We start from the raw sequence: 21,621 nt of genomic DNA, 5'->3' as shown, positions 1-21,621 counted from the left end.
TTGGACTCGATTGATTTCACTGATGCACAGCCCAAATTCAGTAGTATTTTTACCCCAAAAACAGTTCTTTCTTAACGCACGAAATGCTTTTTAATTCATTTTTGTTGTTTAAGCGATTGGGTTTAGGCTTGTTTTCAAAGGCCCAATTCAACGTTTGCAGAATTACACATTAACTAAAAAGATGTCGCACAAAATATATATTTTCTATAGTACAATTATTTCTTGTTTATTTTATTTTCTATATTTAGTTCATTTGCCGTTTTTGACAAATGTTTCCACATTATAAATATAAGATTGTGTTGTGTTACAACTGATAGTCACGCACAGTTCCAGCGGCGACTGTTTCCATGGCTTATTTCCTAGCCATAATTACAAATTTGTCAACAAACTCTTACGAATTCGGGAAATGTGTAACATTTCGCTTTGGTAAAATAACTCATTCATGTTAAAATCAAAATGGAAAAGTCGGTGTGACGAGCAAATGATATTACATTTGCGTAACACCCTGTAGGAAATGCACCAATCTGAAGCTAGTTGCGCCCTGTTTCACCAAGCGTGCATTGCCAGCAAAATGAAGACTTTTATGTATCTTCTACACATTAAAAAGCAGTTTTATGTTTGCATATTTATACTTAAGAAAACACTAAATTTTTTGGTCGAGAAAAATCTTATAAATGCTGCGGTTAGCGATTCCATTGAGAAAATGTAAAATATAATATATGTTATTCATTTCAAATTGCTCTAATTTCATGCTCAAATTGATTAATTAAGACTTAAATTGAGTGCAACTAACATTAAAAAAATTCTATATTTGTCAGATGCAAAAATACATCTTACATTTCATCAGAGTCCATAACTGAGAGATAACTGTAAAAAATATCTTATTAAATTCTGCCATATGCTCTGACATCAGACATAATTGAATACTATTTTACAACTGAAGAAAACACTAGTCAGAAAAGACTCGACGTAAAGTCCTCAAGACAATATGGTACTAGTAATATTCCAAATAAGTTTCCACTAGACTGTAGAGAGTTAGACTTTATTTTCTTAAAGTTAAGCTTCAAAAAATGTTTTCAAGTGGCTTTTTCTTCTCCCTAGAAAGGAATGGGAAAGAGTTAAGAAAGGACAACTGGCCAATATTGAAGTAACTCTTGTTTTAAAAGTCGACTATGCATATTCCGTTCGGAATTATTAAATGAGTATTGAAATGTTTTCCGCAACAACAAGGATAACAGCAATTTTATATACCGCTGAGATTTGTTCCAAGTATGGTAAAACGAAAATACTGCAACTACTAAATAAATTAACGGAACTATACATATGTATAAAACCCTTTGCCATCATATATAAGTAACTCTTTGACGAGAATGAATAAAAAAAATTAATTTATTTTGCTTTCTTTGGAAAGACAACTTGAAACAAAAACGAGTTCACACGACATGCGCCTTGCCGTACTTCAGTCTCCACAACCGAAGAGTCGATAGCCGTCCGATTATTATATTTGATTAATCCATGAGCCTATGTTCGAAGACGCACACGGAATAATGTTCTTCGAAAAACAACTGGTTTTGGACGAAAATCCCGAAATTTGTTTTCGAGTGATCTACAACCTCACACATATTAGAGGCAACCTACGTAACATTCTATTTTATGATAAACCTGCAATGGGTTCCAGACCATAGCGATTTTCCTGCTAACTGGGAAGTAGATGAACGAGCCATTCTAAAATTACTCTGCGTAAGAGAGGGAAGTTATATTGTCACTGGTTACTTGTACCTGTATATATTTAATCATCAAACATATGGACCGCACATGCTGACTATTCAAAAGGAATGACATAAGAACTCTAGTGAGCGCGCTAACAAGACCTGTCTAATTACCAGATATCCCAGCAGACTATTAATCCGATACAATGACAATTGTAAAAGCTGTCAAAAGGTAGCAGAAAAACAGACTATAAAATATCTTCATTTGTGTTTTTTAACGGTGTTTGCTCAGACAAAACTTTTGTATTAATGAACTTCATCAAGAGCACAGTGTGGTTCAGAGAGAACAAAGTAGAGTGAAGGGACTTCAGTCCCGCTGGTTTCACAATGAACCTATCAGAGACCTAGGTGCGTCAGCAGACATCTGCTCGACCTAACTGTACCTTAGTGAAAGTGTGAATTTCTGGTAATATTCATTTTGTCAACTCAGTGTATGCACTTTTTTATGAAATATTAGCACTGGAAAGAATAACGGTAAATATAACATAAAAATGAAAAATGTTGCAAGTGCTTGCTTATTACCTGAATATTATGACACTTTTAGGTATACTTCATATTTATATTTGCGCTTAATAGTTGTATGTGGCAATAGACCCACTATGTAATAAGTCAGCAGGTGAAAAGTGTGAAATGTCACACTAAACTCATTAGTTTTTATTTTTATTTTGCAAATGAATTATTGTAATAAATTATTTCAAATTCAGGCGGACAAATGGTACATACATACATACATATGTACATATATTTAACTAATAAATTAAAACAAGTTTCTGCAATTAAATTTTGTTGTTTTCGTTGCCTCAGAGAGCAGTGCGATTTGTCTTTTGTTGGAGCATAACATTTATCATCCACGCCCTTATTATGTCCGGCTTCATGGTGGCGCCTAACGATATTTTATTCCCTGAACAGAGTACTATATAATTAGTTTGCTACAATGTTTGTAACACCAAAAAGTAAACATCGGAGACCTTTAAATTGTTATGCGCTGCAAAAGAAACAGAACTTTTTAAATATAACTGTTTCTGGTGGCGCCACCTATTGGTGGGTATATGAAATAAAAAGTTTGATCTCTTGTTGACATTTCGTAAAAATTTTAACACAATTGGATAACTACAGTCGATGTTATCGATTAAAAAGTGACAGCAGCTTTTGGTCATCGGCCGTAAAATACATTTTGAGCAAAGAGCAAATATTAAATTTTGTTTTAAACTTGGGAAAACGTTTACTGAAACATTTCAAATGATGAAACAAGTTTATGGTGATCAGTGCCTATCCCGTAGCAATGTGCATGAGTGGTTTAAGCGATTCCAAGAAGGTCTTGAGGACCTCCGTGACGATCAGAAGTCGGTCGTCTTCAGAATTCGAAAATAAAGACAATGCTGATTTGTTTTTACGATTCCGAGGGTATTGTACACCGAGAGTTCGTCCCACCTGGCCAAACGATTAATGCTGTGTTTTACCTTGGTGTTATGATGTGTCTTTTGTCACGCATTCATCGTGCTCGACCACAATACCGTGAGGCTGGGTCCTGGCGCCTGTTGCACGATAATGCGCCGTGTCATCGGTCGACGCTTGTCACTGATTTTTTGACAAAAAACTCCATTTTAACCATTAATCACTCACCCTACTCATCTCATATGGCACCCTGTGATTTTTACCTATTTGGAAAACTTCATTTGCCCATGAAAGGACACTGGTTTCAGGACATTTGAGCTATCCAAAAGACAACGACCGATATTCTCAAGAGAATTCCGAAAAACGACCTTAAACACTCATTTGAAATGCTAATTGATCGGGCTAAACGCTTTATCGAAGCACAAGGAAACTACAATGATACCGCTAAGAAGCAAACTTTTCCGTTATGAGGGCCCAGAGATCACTTGATTGATATTGCATATTATGTCCCGGTTTTTGTACGGAAACTATCCTTTTTTGACAGAGAACAGGTGCCCAACATAAATACTGTAATTTCATATTTCTAATTTCTATGCTGGTAATTTTAAGAAATGTCAATATCTTCGTATTTGACTGCTGTGAATTTCTTTGTGGGGGGGTATATGAAAAGTCACGCAGCAAGTCACTGACCAACAAACTTAGGACAAGTATTTATTCATAACATTCCATTCGGGATTAAGTTGTTTGTAAACTTGAAATTACCATTTGAATGGCAAACCGTATGCTTGCCTTGTCAAACATATGTTTAGGAAGGAAGGATCGATGTAGAACTCCTAGTTTAAACATTCAGACCTTGGAAGTGTGATGTCAAAAGTCCTGCTAAGAATAAGATGGGTTTTGGTTGATCGTATAAATCAATTGTAGAGTTTCGTGGGTTTGGTAACCAATCTTCAGGAACTAATCAGCGAAATATATATTGTCATATATTTAACTATCTCGTGACTCAAATGTTTTATAATATACTAATGAGTATTTTTCTAAACAAAAATGCATGCGGTGGAGGAAATGTAGCTTGTTGCCTATACCTTAGTGAAAGTAAGCAGATATTTGACAGCAAGTTGTGTCATCAGATTCCTTGACCTTATCTACTTATGCTTATGTATTGATGGAAGCACAATTTTATTAATTTAGTTTTCTGTAAATCCGAACATCTGAGAGAACTACTTTAGTCAGGTATTTATCATTTGTTTCGCTGGATGACAGCTAGAGGGCTGAAAAAAGCTTGCTTACTTCGGAAGAAATGTAGTTTTTTAACCGATACCCTCATATATATCTACGCACAACTCTGGTGGAAAAGTAAGGTGAAAAGATTATCATTATGTGGTGTGTTATTATTTAAGATGTAGAATTTGCGTGAAGCTATTCGTCTGAAACGGGATTATGGGCAAAGAACTCTTGGGTGTTTTATCACGATAATGTCATGCTGCATTGGTTTTTTGCGATATTTTTGCCGAAAACTCCATCGGAACTCCGCCGTATTCGGCTGATCTGGCTCAGTGTGACTTCTGGCTATTCAGCAAAATCATAAGGCCAATGCGGAAATGCTATTATGACAAGGTTGATTATTTAAAAGCCCAAACGAAGAAGGTCTTGATGGCTATGCCGGAAGAAGCCTATTCCGACTGCGCCAAAAACTGGAAAAAGCGTGAAAAAAGTGCCTCTTATCAGACGGGGATGAAATTGATTGGGAGGCATAACGAACTTACGTTTTATTCACAAATTCCACCGATCTCTTGAGCACAGTCGTATGTAGCAATTGAGTTAAAAAAAAAGCTATTAATAATAAATAATTTCGCAAGAGAGTCTGCTTATAGTGAGTGTGTTGGCCAATATTTTAACTATAATTACATCACAAGGAGGCAATGCACTAACGAGGAGAGGTCACAATTTACTGTTAACAATAACCTCAGAGTTGTTAAACAGGAATTGTGAAAGGCAGGAAGTACAGAAAAGACATAAAATATTAGCAAACCGTTAAAGTTGCGCCCAAATCATGAACTTTTTGGAGAAAAAACTGAAGGGAAATTGTATTATGCTTTAGAAACAGCAGCTTTTATAACGGAAATAAGTATCGTCAGTAGAGTTTATTATAAAATTCGACAATAAGATGTTAAATGACAATAAAACAAAGAGTAACCAGCACCACACCACGCCACACTTGGACAGACACAAGCGCCTGGCAAGTGAGCGGCAGAGTTATAGAGTAGGCCTAAGCAACAGAGGGGCCATTTAAAACATTGCAAGCAGCGAAAGTTCCTTTGTTTACCTTTGGCAAGTTGGCGTTAAAAATAAGAAATTCAAAATAAGTATGAAATTAAATATATATACGTGTATATAAGATCGCGGAAACAAATATATTTGAGTAGCTTGCCCACTGGCGGGACCCTCAACCGCTTCAAGTGTAGAAATGACCACATTTTCTTTAATTTACGGCATATAATTTATAGGTGCTGCTTTTAAGCATGCCTTGTTGTTTTTGTGCAGCTGTGTTTGTTGTTGACACGACATGTGATGGTAAGCACTGTTTGTGCTCCCAAGTGCTTGCGCAGCGAAAGGACAAGTGATGTTAAATATTTGTCTAAACAAAAGAGGTGACCGCCGCGAATAGAAACTTCAAATAAGACGCAAATTATTACGAAAAATTTCGAACCACACTCATGCTTAGATGCATGTACGTGCAAGTTAACGGTAATTAAGCAGGTTTGGAGTAATGCGCATACGTAAGTTTTCAATTGTTTCTGGGGGGAATAACGCAATGTAAATAGATAAATGCGCGCTTAAAATCCATGAAATACGAAGCTGAATATCTTTATACCCTTAATAGGGTTTGTTAAATTTATCAAGATGTTTTAACCGCAAAAACATCTATAAAATATATACTTACATAAATGATCAGCATGAGGAGCTGAGTCGATTTAGCCATGCCCGTTTAGTCGTATATTCGCAAACCAGTCACGTCCCTCAGTTTTTGAGATATATCGACCTGAAATTTTGCACCAAGAAGCTGCGCATTGGTCGGAACCGGCAAATCGGATCACAATAACAAATAGCTGCCATACAAACTGAGCGACCACAATCAAGTTCTTGTTTGGAATATTTTGTGTTTGTGAAGGACATATATGTATGTAGCTTCGGTACCGCCTTGCTTTTTATGTTACTGCTAGCAATTTCGAATATTTTTGATGTTCAGTGGGTTGCCATACAGTAGAGGCCCGCTAATCCGGACATGGCCTAATCCGGATTCCACTGTAATCCGGACAGGGTTAAAAAACTCAAAATTTCTAATTTGTCCCTTGTAATCCGGGCCGACATTCTCTATCCGTATTCTCTAATCCGGATCACGTGTTTATTATTCACTTCATTCGCTTTTATGCTTTATTGGTTTAAGTTTTTTTGTTTTTTTGGAACATGTGTATTATTTGTTATAACAAACAAATAGAAATTTATAAATATTTTTTCATAATACATAGTTCTGATATGTCTTTGGTAATCCGGGTTTCCTTATATTCTGGATAGGGGCCGGTTTTAATTGATCCGGATTAGCGAGCCTCTACTGTATTTATTTATTCATTTATTTAGTTAAGACTAAATTTCGAAATAGAAATTGAAAATTTTCACTTGTGCCTTAGGGGGTTATATACAGTTAGAAGGACAAAGAAAAAAGAATTTGTCACATTTTTTCTGAGAAAATTTTCATATGTGTGACCTGGTCTACGAAAAGGGAGATTACATGCGAAAACTAGTTTTCTGGGAAAAGCTGTTAAAAATAATCGTCAGTTTCTCGTTATCTCATTAATTGTTCTCCTTTTTTTGACACCTAAGCCCCCTTTCCGTAGACCAGGTCACATACATATATTGATCCAAAAATTGTACACATATGTATGGTATTTTTTAACTGTTTTGGAAATGATCCACAGCTGAACTCCGAGAGCTTCCCTCAAAAAAGACATTTTGCGGTGACCACTATATCTCTGAACTGGATCCTATGAATTTCGTTAAAGTAATGATAAATCCAGTAATTAATCAAAGGAACAAGCAAAATAAAATTGTTTGACAAAATTGCGGTTTTTCCAAAAAATCCATTTTTGCCCAATTTTCAGCCTGAAATTGTTTATAAAAAAATATCGATCGATGAGAAAAAATCTACGATTAATTACGTTAAGAAGCTCGTGTTAAAATTTGAGACTAATCGGTTTAGCCGTTTTCGAGTAATGTTAGTCAGCAACTTTGAAAACACCATTTCAAGAAAAACACGTTTAAAGTTTGGAGTATACTCCAAGCACTCTCAAACGAGTTTTTTGTGTGTAACTTCGAAATTTTCACCGGAACGATAAAACGGACAATTTTCTGTGTCTATTCTTAAGTATATGTACATTAAGAAAAAAAATCGATTTTTGGAAAATTCTAACTACATATATATAACCCCTTAAGCGTTAGGTCAGCCTTTTCGAAGCCAGGAAACCCTTAATGTTGGGTCGTATATCATCAAAGCACCTTCAGCCTTTCATTAATATGCTGAGTTAGTTTTTCTAATTCACTGTGTTATTTACAGTATTTCAGCCTTAAGGGGGGAACCTGGTTTAGAGGCTTCAAAAAATCGATTTTTTGAACATTTTTTTGGGAAGGAAAGAAATAAGTGATTAAAGCAAAACTTCTAAGATTTATAGGTATATATTTAAACATCATTCACAAATTTTTTTGGATATGAAATCTTTGATATTCCGCCTTTGGGAAGCAATTGCCCGATGCATCTCGCATGTGCATTTGTCGGACGGCGGCCACGATGCAGGTTGCAATTTCTATCGGAAACAAAAAATTCAAAGAGATTCATATTTTTTAATAATTTATCTTCTAGTTAAACTAAAACAAATCCAAAAAAGTGTAAAATTTTAGAAATTTTTTAAAAATTGAAAAAAGTGGTTTTGACCAAAAAAATTTTACTTTATGTTGTTTAAAAATATGTTCAAACTTGACCAATACGACGTTTAGTTTTTTCGATCCTGCCCGCCAATTAAGAAAAATCGTAAAAATGAATTTTTGAAGCTTCTAAATCAGGCTGCCCCCTTAATCGCGGAATCCATCTGTTTCCAAACAACTGTGACATTTTGCATTCGGTAAGATTTCCTACCTTATCGATTGGTCCATATGTGGTTAAATCTTAAAAGTAAAGAGTAACGAGCCCTGCCAGGTGATATAAATTCGAGACAGGTAGTAATCCGAAGCGAAAGACATAAAAGTAAAATCCCTTGATAATCCATAAGAACGATTTGCTTGTTAAAACATCCTTTAAAAAACAGTGTTCTTCAGACCTGACGAGATTAAAATACACTTAATCAGGAAAAGAAGAATTTATAGACAAAATTAAACTGTATTTTCGAAAGGGTCATATATTTTGTTGAGAAACTATACTGCGCCGGCAAAATACGTATATTTGTAGGGTGGCAAGTTGGGCTATTGCGCATGGCAATTCGAAATTCGTGTTTATATATTATATATTATATAATGTCGATTTTCTTTCTATAAAATCGCATATGCTGAAAATTGTCTACGAATTATTCTAAAAAACTTTGTCTGAAACCGGTTTTGAGCCAGCGATTTTTAAAGCGAAGTTTAGTCTTTAGGAATTATAAAAATGTTTTCGTAATTTTCGTCAAAAATTGTAAACATCAATATTCTAAATGGCTTCTGAAACAAATAAATAACACAATCTGAAAAGGGTTTACAAAAAGGTACAAGACTTTATAAAAATTGTTTAAAAATAACATAAAATTGCTCACTTCGTTAGTATTTTGTACTATATCCATCTGTCACATGTTCGCTGCATGCTCTCCACCAGTTTTTGATATCGTTCCTTTGGGATTGAGTACCAAGCCTTCTCAATTCCAGCCCATAAATTACAAAATTTTTGAATGTTTTATTTGCTATTTTGGTCTTATCATCATAATATATATTTTCTATTGGATTCAGATCCGGGCTTTGCGCAGGCCAATATTCTAATTTCTTTCGATGGCCTGCCAATGCTTTACCATCTTTGCGGTCTGCTTCGGATCATTGTCTTGCTAAAATGTCCAATTTATGTGCATGAATACAAATACAATTCGTTCTATATTATTTTCCAGTATATCCAAATACTAAAACCGGTCCATTTTACCATTTATTCGAACAATTAGCCCTACGCTAATACGCAATGACATAAAATGACATGACATAAAAACGCACCCCAAACCATCATACTTCTGCCGGGCTTAAAGGTTTTTTGACCTTGCGGACAACGTACAAATGTTTTTCCATCTGAACCCATCTTATTTATCTTGGTTTTGTCGCCCCAAAGCACGTTCCTCCAAAATTGTGCTGGTTTGTCCTTGTGGACCTTTGCCAATTCCAGTCGAATTTTGATGTTTCATTTTGGCAAAAGTGGTTTCTTTCTGCTTATTCGTCCAAAAAGTCAAGCTTCATTGAGTTGTCTTCCTACAAGCTTTCTGGACACGTTCAGATTACATTCGCCTAAATTTCGATCATAATTTCTCTGGCTGACTTAAAAGGATCGGCTTTGCTCTTCCGTGCTATGATTTTCTCAAGAGTAATATTGGTTTTACGTGGTCTTTGGTTTAATGGCATATTTTTTTGACACAAGAAGAAGAATATTATATACCATTTTTCGAGAGCAATGCATTATTTCAGCAATTTGGGCTGGAGCTTATCGTTTTTTGCTCATATCCCACATAAACCCTCTCTTTTTCGGCGTGCAATGTTTTCCCCTTCCCATTTTAATGAAATATCGATGAAATAATTGTTGTATGCAATTTTCATAGCTTTTTTCATACATACCTTCTGAAAAAATTCTTTAAAGCCTTACTTAAAAAGCCGAATAGCTCGAGAAGTATTAATGATAGCGATTTTGACCTCGGACATTTTTTATAGCAAATAAAATTTCCTACAAATTTGTCACGTACGTTTTTTCTATAGCTTCTGTCATTTACGAGATATATAGAAAAAAATACGAATTTCATGGAAAACTCTGGTTTAGAGCCCCATACTACCTCACCGGTGTGAGTTACGACTTTGTTGCACTGGGCACTTTTGTAGAGTGAAGAATTCTGAGAAATATGCGTCTAAAGTCAAAGTGATGCCATAAAATACCTCTGATCTGTAGGAATTTAGAGATAAAAACCCACGATTGTAGTGTATTTTCTATTTAAAATTTTTATAAGTGGTCCAGTTCTTAATGTTAATATTAAGGGCTAAAATTTTCAGGGAATTTTTTTTAGGGTATTTCCAAGGAAATTTCGTGACGGAACTGAAAAAAATTAATAGCTCAACTAAAAAAAAAATAGTATATACATATATAGTATATATCTTCAAAGCAGCCAAAAGTCACTTTCACCTTTATTTTTCACTTGCTTTAAGAGCATTTACATTTATTTTGTGCAACAAATCGATTCAACAAAAATATTTCGATATATTGTATAAGCTTATAAAACAGAAAAACCTAATATTATATATGTATATGGACCGATTTTAGCGCGAAAAATTTCTAAAAATCGCGCGCAAATGCTATTAAATAAAAACTGCTACTCTCGATATGTTTTCATCCTCAAAACTGCGCGGTTGAAACATGCGGTCAGCCACCACAAATGCAAAAACAAACATGTATTCATGACTGCAAACAGGCCACCACACGCTTGCAACACATCCACCGCAACTGGGAAAAGTCAACTTAACCGTCAAACTGCTGGCATACTGTTTGATTGGCAAATATGTCAATTGTTGCTGTAACAACAACACACTTGTTTGGAAATAAAAGTATATATAATACTACATACACACATACTAATATACATTTGTGCTTCGAAAGTGTATATATCAAAGCGGCTTTTCATCGCAGGCGCTTGCTTCAGCTTTATAAACAGGTGACCCAGTTTTCTCTTTCAGCTAAATTACGGTCGATTGATTAAAGTTGCTTGTGGGTTTGGTATTATATATATTTATTTGTTCACATTGATCTCATTTATTTTAGTAAAATAAATTATATTAAATAAATAATTTCCAAAAGGATAATTGTAGTTTTTCTTTATTTTTTGGAAATATTTTTTTATTTTTTATTAAATAAATAATTTCCAAAAGGATAATTGTAGTTTTCCTTTATTTTTTGGAATTTTTTTTTTATTCTTATGTGTCTGCATTAAATTAATCATTATAATTTGCATATTTTGTTTTATAAATTATCTTTTTTTATTTAATATGAATATTTTGTATTAATTACTATATTTTTATTATCAATTTAAAAATTTATTTGATTTATTGTTGATATTTTGAATTATTATTATTTAATTACTTTCTATTGAAATTACTCTTTTTATTAACTATGTTTTTTTATTTAATTTGCATATTTTTTATTAATATTTTTTTGTTAATTTAAATTTATTTTCAGTATTTTTGTAATATTTTTTTATAATTATAATTTATTTTGAAATTGAAGTATGTTTTTAGTAGTATTTTAATACTTTCAATTTAGATTCAATATAAATTTTTTTAGAATTTTCAGTTTTTGAATTTCATTTAGATTTTTATCATTATTATTGTGTTCTTACTTTCAATTTATTTTCAGTTTTTTTATCATTAATTTTTTATTTTAATATAAATTTCTTTTATTACTTTGAATTGAGTTTAATTTTTTTATTTTATAAGCAAGTGTATTATTTTCGGCAAATTTTTGTGCTTTATTTATAATTCTTCTATTATTATTATATTTTCATTATTATAATTGTATTGCATAAGGATGCAAGCTAATGACCTAATACCCGGGTGCCCACCACGATGTGTTCTAGTGAATAACATCAAAAAATAATAATATTTCATTTTAAGCTGCAGAATCGGAAATTAAACTTCGGCTATCTTCCGATAAGCAGCCCGGTGCCCTGATCTCACAGTAGTAAGCATAGAAACTGAACTGTAAATGGCTTAAAAAATACTACAATTTACTTTTATTGTATATTCTATAATGTTAACTATAACATTTAAGGAGGGAGCCTGCTTTAGAGGCTTCAAAAAATCAATTTTTTTGAGGATTTTTATTGGGAGGGAAAGAAATAAGTGATTTAAGCAAAATTTCTAGGGCTTATAGTTATATATTTAAACATCATTTACAAGTTTTTTGGATACGAAATTTTTAATAAATTTTTAATATTCTGCCTTTGGGAAGCAATTGCCCAATGCATCTCGCATGTGCCTTTGTCGAACGGCGGGCAGGATGCAGGTCGCAATTTTTATTGAAAACAAAAAATTCAAAGAGATTCATATTTTTTAATAATTTATCTTCTAGTTAAACTAAAAAAATTCCAAAGAAACGTGTAAAATTTTAGAATTTTTTTTAAAAATTGAAAAAAAAAAATGGTTTTTGACCAAAAAAAATTAAACTTTATGTTGTTTAAAAATATGTTCAAACTTCAAAACTGACTTTTCTTAGTTTTTTTTAGTTTAAATAGACGATAATTTAATGCCAAAAAACTTTGCACCAATTCCATACGACATTTAGTTTTTTTTCTATCCTGCCCGCCAATTAAGCAAAATCGTAAAAATGAAAAACCGAGAAATCGCTCATCAAAGTTTTCACTTTCTGCCCAGTCGCTCATATATCTGCTAGACGCTCGGTCACTATTTCCCTTCTTGCTTCGAAAATATTTCGAATTCCCATCTAAAACTTTGCGGACATTTTCTTAGATTATTTTTAAAGAGATTTAAGCAAAACAAAAAAATCGAAAGCAGGCTCCTTAAGGCATTGTGCAGTATTCACGTATCGCAAGATCCTTTGACTTTTTTCCTTCCAGCTTTATCTAGTTGAACCGCTGAATTAGGACTCGGCGCAAAAGTTCCTACTAGATGGCCCAAAATATTCTCTACGGCAATCTTCGTAAAAGCAAGTTTCTTCACGCAATTTATGCAAAAATTTACGACAGTCTTTAGTTTTTCTGACTATTATTTTTATAACATATTATATATGATGCTGGTGAATAAATGACTAGCATATTGAAGAACATTGCCATTGCACATCTCGAAGACGTTGACGTTTGTATCTTCGAACCATTTGATCCTTAGTATGAACGCCAGTTTCATATTTCTTTTATTTTATTTTAGTTTTCCTGTAGAGCTTGTTTTTAAATCGTAATCTATTCTCATTTACAGATATCATTATGCGTTACATATTTATTTAATTTTTTGTTTTTTTATTTATTTTTTTATTTAAAAAAAATTTTTTTGTTTTTTTTATTTTTTTTTTAGTTTATATATGTCGTTATCTCATTCCTTCTTTATTTTGTTTTTCTTTTATTTGTGTTTTTATTATTTACATTTATTTCTTACTGAAATAAGTTTATATCATATTGCTTTTTTTGTTTTTTTTTGTGTTCGGTGTCATAATGTCAATTTACCTTTTCGCACTCTTCGTATTTACACCACCCCTCACCTTCATTCCTCACTGTCATGGTTTTACCTAGGCATTTATTGATATTGTCGTCATTGATGCGTCACGATCAACCGAGCTCTGTTGTAATTAACAGTAATGGCATGACAATCTACATGTTTACCTACGCTTTGTCTATATACAATTGCTTCTTATTTGACAAGATAAGCAAAGAAGTGCAATCAATAGTGGAAACCGAAGACTTAAGCAGCGAACTTCAAGTGTGGATTTATGAAAAACTAAAGCTCAAGAGACCGCAACAGAAATATGTAAACAATGATTTGCTGCTAGTAATAACGAAGTGGCTTTCGAGTAATTAACACTTGATTCGGCTCTCGTAATCCAAAATCACCTTGAGTTTTCAATGCATTTCACACATGAATGCAATTAGATCGGCAACATATAATAACGGCAATCGCAGTAACCAAATTGTGGTAAATTTTACGAAATTTTTCAATATAAACCAACAATCAAGCAACAATGCATTGCAACAACAACGTTTTCGTATCACAATGTTTTGCCTCCAGATAAACAAGTGGTTTGAACGATAACAGTAATGCGGTAAGCCAAGAGTTTAAGAAACTTCCCAACCACAAAGTGCAGTTGGATGTTATGAACACAACAAAAACAACCACAGCATAATTTCTACACATGAAGCAACAAAGCGGTAGCCATTCAAAAGCCGGTTGAACAAGATCTCTTCTGCAATCATATGAATGATTACGAAAAAACACACGCCTCAACAAAAGAGCGCGCTAATTATAGGAGAGCGAGAGAATGCGCACATTGTAGTAAATAATTACTCACATTTTGTATGTGTAAAATAAAAACTAAACAAAAAACCTTTGCGGAATGCCCAGAGTTTTTTTTTTTGCTATGTCACGCATGCGCATGCGTTCAGCTTGGCGCCGGTGAGCGGAAATTACCAATTTGCTAATCATAAATTATAATAAGTGTCATAAATGCAAATAAACGTAATAAAATGAGAAATTAAGCAAATAAAGTTTATCCTACAAAAATATGTTATAAAGTAATTAATAGAAAATTACAAAAAAATTTAGACGTATTCTATAAAAATAGAGTCAAAATAGACTCATAGAAATAAACTAAATTATTAAGTATTAAAAACAAAAAAAATTTAATAAATTAATAGAAAAGTAATTTATATAAAAAATTAATAATAAATTTAAATTAAATTAATAAACTGAACGTTAAACATTCAAAACTAAAAAAAAAAATAAATAAAAAAAAAACAAATAATAAATAGATAATTAGGGTAGTCGAAAAAGTCTTTTCGTATTTTGTCAGTAAATTGTCAATAGATTGCGGTCGTATATCACCAGTGCTGCCAATTACATTGTGTCATATCTTATAGTGTTGGAAAGGTGAGATTTTAAGCTTCATTAAACCAAATACATGAAATTCGGGGAAGTTGAAAAAAAGTTACAACTGTTCAAAAATGAGTGAAAATAACAAAGAAGAAGAATGCCACCAATGAAATTTGTGAAGTTTACGGAGGCGATTCTGTATCAGTTCATTTAGCCAACAATGGTTCGCTCGCTTCCGTTCCGAAAATTTCGATGTGAAAGCTCTGGTCGACCTATCGTTGAAAAAGTCGGTGAAATTATGAAAAAGATTGACCAGACCGTCACATAAGCAGTCATGACATCGCAAAGGAACTTAACATTCATCATCAAAAGGCTTTGAACCATTTATAAAAGGCTGGCTGCAAAAGAAGCTCGATGTCTGGGTAACACATGAATTGTTTGTTATATAATGGACCGAATTAACATCTGCGATTATTTGCTGAAACGAATTGAAATCGAATCAATTCTGAAGCGAATGGTACTAGGAGACGAAAAGTGGATGTAATGTGAGAAAAAGATCATGGTCCAAGCGTGATGCAGCTCAAAAAATGATCGTACAGCCAGGATTGACGCCTCGACAGGTTATGCTGAGTGTTTGGTGGGGTTGGAGAGGAATCATCCATTATGAGTTGCTCTAGCCTGGTCTAACGATTGATTCTACATTTTACAACTGATGAGATTGAAGCAAGCAATTAAAAAAATGGCCAGAACTGATCAACAGAAAGGGCTTCGTCTTCCATGAGGACAATGCTGTCTGACACCTTATAGCCCTGACCTTGCACCATCGGACTACCAAATGTTTCGGTCAATGCAGAACTCCCATAATGAAGTAAGGTTGGCTTCAAGAGAAGCCTGTGTAAGTTACTTGTCGCAGTTTTTCGCCGAGAAACCAGAAAAGTTTTACACTGATGGAATATTGCCTCTAGTGGAGAAATGGCGAAAAGTGGTCGACTAAAATGGTACATATGTATTTGGCTTATTAAAGTTCATTATAAATATCAAAAAATAAGTCGAAGTTTGATTAGAAATACAAAAAGGCTACCATAATTTAACAAATTAAGATAAAATAATACTCTAAAAGCAAATTGTAAAAAAAAAATTAAATGGAAATATCAAAATAATAATTAATGGAAATACATATACGTAAGTATGTGTGTATGTGCAACAGCTGCCAACAAATAATATGTCTTTATTTATAGGTCAAGAGCGGAACTATATTACTAGGCAACCAAAATAACTCTGGAGACCAGTTTGGAGGGAAAAATAAAAAAAAAAATCACGTAAAAAAAGATAAGGAAAGTTGTAAATAGAAATATTTGTGGGTCACTATAAATCAAGTCCGCATTTGCCTTGAACTGTGGGTATTATACCACAGTGGGCTCAAGCCTTATTACAAGCACTATTTTGAATAATTTGAGTTAAACCAAATCTTTATATATATAAATCATCTGACCGTGTGTTTGTAATTGAACTGCTTCTAAACGGCTTAACCGATTTCGATGAAATTTTTTGTGTGTGTTCAAGGAGATTCGAGAATGGTTTAGATTTACAATTTGGTTCACTGGAAAATGTTTTTTATAATTAATTTTTCATTTGTAATTAATTGCTAATTTTGGAATGTTTGACCGATAGATTGCGCTACCATCGCAGTATCCAATATGCAAACCTTAAATTGGCGTAAACGTGCAATAAACAAAAAGATGCCAAAGTAAAAGGCGACATCTGTACACAAGTTTTCATAACGTGGACAGAGTTGTTCGTTCTTAAGTAATAAATTGGGTGATTCAATACATCTATGGGTAGCTATAACATTTTTTTCATACCTGCTAACTATTGGAAGGGGTATCTGGACAGGCAATTTAACATTGCAAAAGATCTGGCATACAAAAATAGCGGCATATCTGAAGTGTTGATAAAAAGTTCTATTAAAATTTGAGATATACAGAAATCTTTTCGAAGCATTGCAAGACTGATGCCATAACCTTGCCAGCCGACTTTTTTTTTTGTCTTTCCACCATTTCTTAATATGCAGTCCACCAGGCTGACAATCGATTGGACTCGATTGATTTCACTGATGCACAGCCCAAATTTAATAGTATTTTTACCCCAAAAACCAATTATTTCTTAACGCAGGAAATGCTTTTTGATTCATTTTTTTGCTTCACCACAAATGCGATTATTCCTTAACTAATACTTATAATCTAACTAATAGAAATCATATAGATGTTATTAGTAGTACTACCTATGTATCAGTCACGTGGGCGGGTCCTCTAGTGTCTTGTAATAATTTTCAACAAATTTGAAATTTTTGCTGTTGTTATTTGTATTTATATTGTTATTGTTATTTGTGATTTCTGACTTATTGTAGGCATTTGGGTGGAATTAGCATATATATTAAACAGGCGTATTTTACTGTGTTAAGATTAGTTTCTCAAGTTTTTGCGTCATGAGTAGTTCAAGAAGGCGTTGTTTAAATAAACCAGATCATTTTTACTACATATGCGGAAAATATGTGTTTAAAAATTGTAGAAAAGTTATATCAGAGTTGTTGAAAAATACCTATTTTGAGTATTTTGGGGTGCTCTTGGATAAAAATAAGAATTCTTGGACTCCCAATTGTGTTTGTAAATCTTGTGTGGAATATTAAAGATTATGGAAAAGTGGTAAAAGAAGTGCCTTTAAATTTGGAACAACAGTTATTTGGCAAGAACCACGAAATCATCCAGTAGACTGTTATTTTTGTACTGTGAACATAAACGGTTTAAACACTATAAATCGAGCTAAATGGCAGTACCCAAGTACTAGTTGTGTTCAACGTCCAGTGCAGCGTTCACCTAACTCTTCAGAGCCTAAAAATATATCTGAACCATTAGAGCAAGACATTGAAGGACCAAGCTCATCACAAAATGATGCTGTTTTTGAAGGTATGTCTAATGAGCCAAACGCTTTTCCCAAAATGAGTTGAATGATCTTGTAAGAGATTTAAATCTTTCTAAACAAGCTTCAGAATTGTTAGCATCAAGACTAAAAGAAAAAAAATTGCTATCCTCGGATACTAAAATAAGTTTCTATCGTGAAAGAGATGCAGAATTACGGCGTTATTTTTCTGCAGAAAACGGCATTACCTTTTGTTCAGATATCAAAAACTTGTTGATAAAAATGGGCTTGAAGCGATACGAACCAAAGGACTGGCGTTTATTCATTGACAGCTCAAAACGTAGCCTTAAATGTATTCTATTACATAATGGAAACAAATCCGCTGGGATACCTATTGCCCACAGTACAAAGTTAAAGGAGGAATATTGTAACATTTCGCTAGTCTTGAACAAAGTAAAATACAATGACCATGATTGGCAAATTTGTGTCGATTTAAAAATGGTCAACAAAGTGGTTAAACCAAGTTTCCCAGTTTTATATGTCTTTGGGACAGTAGAGTTAAACAAGAGCATTGGGTGAGAAAAAAACTGGCCCTTGAGAGAAAAAATGGAGCCTGCGAGCCACAATTCATTAGTAGCTCGTAGCAAAATTATGCTTCCACCATTACTACATATAAAACTGGGCATCATGAAACAGTTTGTAAAATCAGTAGATAAAGATGGGAACTGCTTTTCTTACATTTGCCAAAAATTTCCGCAGCTCACTATGGAAAAGATTAAAGCCGGAATTTTTGATGGCCTCCAAATTAGACAACTTACGAAAGATACTCAAGTTAGAAATTCTATGACTGAGTCAGAACTAAAGGCTTGGACAGCATTCGTGTCTGTGATGCAGAATTTTCTCGGAAAAAAAAATCTGAAAATTATATTGAACTTGTAGAAGACCTTCTGCTACAAAAAAAAAAACATGGGATCCAATATGAGTATAAAACTCCACTTCTTCCATAGTCACCTAGAGAGGTTTCCGGAAAATTTGGGAGATATGTGCGAAGAGCAGGAGAGCATATGCATCAAGAGTTAAGCGTCATGGAAGAGCGCCATCAGGGTTTCTGGGATACAAATATGATGTCTGACTATTGTTGGTCTCTAATGCGTCATTTTCCAAAGTCTACACATCGGAGCAGAGCTTTAAAACGAAATTTTTTAGAATTTAATGATTAATTATTTTTCTTAATACAATTTTTCTTAATAAATGCATGTTTTTTCTGTGTAATACCTACATGGCTGAAACTCTGAAACTCGAGCTGATAAAAATATTTTAGTTATATTTTTGGAATTAGCATATTATATGTAGTCTGCAACAGCTAAAATTTCTTCGGCCACAAATGTACTGTAAACTAGTGTAACTTAGGCCAATGTTCCACAGTAATGTGAAGAAAGTTTGGCAAGGCATTATCAAATTTTTATCAAATTCTACGCAACTCGCTCTTTACAACTTCAATTAGCGCTCTTCCTTTACTAAACTAAATATTAAACATTTTTTTTTTTAAACAAATATAATCTTCAAGTCATTGTGAGTTTACATATCTTGTTGACCAACTTTCGTTTTGTTTTGTCATCTTCACACTGATCTTTTATTTTATAATGCTGATTGGTTTTTATGGTAAAGTGCTCAATTTGTGCTGCATAAAAATTAATATAAATAACAACAAAACCAACATCATCATTTGCCGCGTTAGTGTCACTTTAGACGCCTGCTGTCTTTTTTCTATCTTTCTTTATCTCGTCTGGCTTTGCGCTCGTGTACGAAGCGTCAGCGAGAAATGTGCCGTTTGCGCAGCTTAGCTGTTTGTGTCTGCTAGAAATCGAGAGTGAAAATAAAAAAAAAATCCAACTCAGGCGTAATATTTTCTCTGCTTGCTTTTACTTTCAATTCAATTATCATGAGGAAAAAATAGCTGATTGCTTTTAAATGGCATTTCGTGCGAGATGATAATTTCAAAATATTACGTTGTTCAATTTGTTGAATATAAGTATAAAATATTTTTTTAATCAGTTAAGAAATATGATACAAAACTTTTATTATACGCTAATTAATGAATTTTTTTTTTAATACTTTGCAACGCGTTTGTCATAAATTTTCTACACACAGATTTACAGATTTACGTTAAAAATTGACTGAAATTATTTCTACTGAATTTGATACGATATGATATAATTGATATATTTTCCGGAATAAAAACGGCTTTGTTATTTTTCAAGTACTTCAATTGGATCGGCCAGTTTGTATGGCAGCTATATACTAAAGTGGTCCGATCTGAACAAATTTCTTGGATATTGGAGCAATGCCTTAAATAAAAATTTACGCCGAATCTCGTGAAGAAACGTCGTAAAAAAGTGTGCCATACAAGGACTTGAGATCGGTCAGTTTCTACGGCAGCTACATGCTATAGTTGTCCGATCTGAACAACATTGCTGAGTATTATAGCATTGCCTTAGAGCTCGTAAACTAAAAAATGTTTCCATATCTTTGTATGATAGGTCAGTTTGTATGGCAGTCAGATGCTATAGTTGCCCGAACTGTTGTGATTCTATGTAGAAGGCTCATCACTTTTGTTTTAAGAATTCATAATAAACCAAATGTTTAACTAGAAACTAGTTGGTATACAAATTCTAACCATCACAACACACCATCTATTTAGCAAAAATCATCTTTATAAGTGGTTTAAATTATTCTTCGAAGCCTATCCACACTTGATACAGGTTTCTTCACACTTAATTTTTTCTTTTCATTCTCGACCGTTTATTTAATTTCTAACTACTCTTGACTAACACTTACCGATATTTCCAGTCCAGTTTGCTTTTATGCAAGTACAAAGACAGCAGCGGCACATCCGAGATCTCTGTTTCCTGACCGCCCGCTTCGAGCAGCAAAATGCGCCAATGCGGCACTTCGGAGAGTCGCGAAGCTAACACACAACCTGCCGAACCGCCACCCACAATGATGAAATCATAGGCCAATGAGACCGCAGGCACATTGAACGGACGATTTTCCGGATCGAAAAGATCGTAATTGTAGTAGGCAATGGCGGCTATCAAAAACGGCAGGATGGCCAGTTTACTGACACCAATAATGGTGGTGGCGATTTTGATAGCACCTGCAATAGCTATACCCAATTTGGAGGCGCCCACAGCAGCGGCGCCAGCAGTGACGGCGGCTTTTGAGCCCGCGCTTGCCTTGAATATGGCACCGGCAGCGGCGCCAAGACCAAGACCAAGCACCATTTTCTATATTTTGCGTTCAGGGATTATGGCTAAATATTTGACTATAATTATCACAAAATCTTGTTGTTGTAGTTGTTGTGATTTAGGGGGTTTTAAAAGCAGATATACACGTTCTGCGCCTTGTAGCGTCACTCATGCACTTACACGCTATTGGCTTCTGAGCAATATGCACACTTTCTTTGCATTTTTTACTTTCAATTTATTTTCACTGCATATATGTGCATTGTTTTTGTTGTGACGCGCGGTAAGTGATATTGGAATTTACTTTATACACAAGCTTAAAACATTTTCGTCACGTTGGCGCGTTTAAGGCATTTCTCCTGCGCAAGCCACTTCGTTTGTTACGGTTGTGTTGGCGCAAGCGCCCACTACAATTTAACCGTTAATTTGTTAACAAAAATCGAAATGCT

General features: G+C 33.8%; 1 protein-coding gene across 1 annotated transcript in view; it reads right to left on the bottom strand.

The window, feature by feature from the left end:
• The window catches only part of LOC120774645 (glucose dehydrogenase [FAD, quinone]), a 31,340-nt gene extending 10,129 nt beyond the window's left edge, over positions 1-21,211 (bottom strand). Inside the window, exon 1 of the mRNA XM_040104369.1 lies at positions 20,766-21,211. Within this exon, the coding sequence (XP_039960303.1) occupies positions 20,766-21,211 (446 nt within the window). The remainder of the gene's footprint in view (positions 1-20,765) is intronic.
• Between the last annotated feature and the right edge of the window lie 410 nt (positions 21,212-21,621).

Source organism: Bactrocera tryoni, chromosome 4 (genome assembly GCF_016617805.1).
Source record: "Bactrocera tryoni isolate S06 chromosome 4, CSIRO_BtryS06_freeze2, whole genome shotgun sequence".
Lineage (NCBI taxonomy): Eukaryota > Metazoa > Arthropoda > Insecta > Diptera > Tephritidae > Bactrocera > Bactrocera tryoni.
Note: the sequence above shows the minus strand (reverse complement) of the source record. Positions and strands in the feature narration are given on the sequence as shown.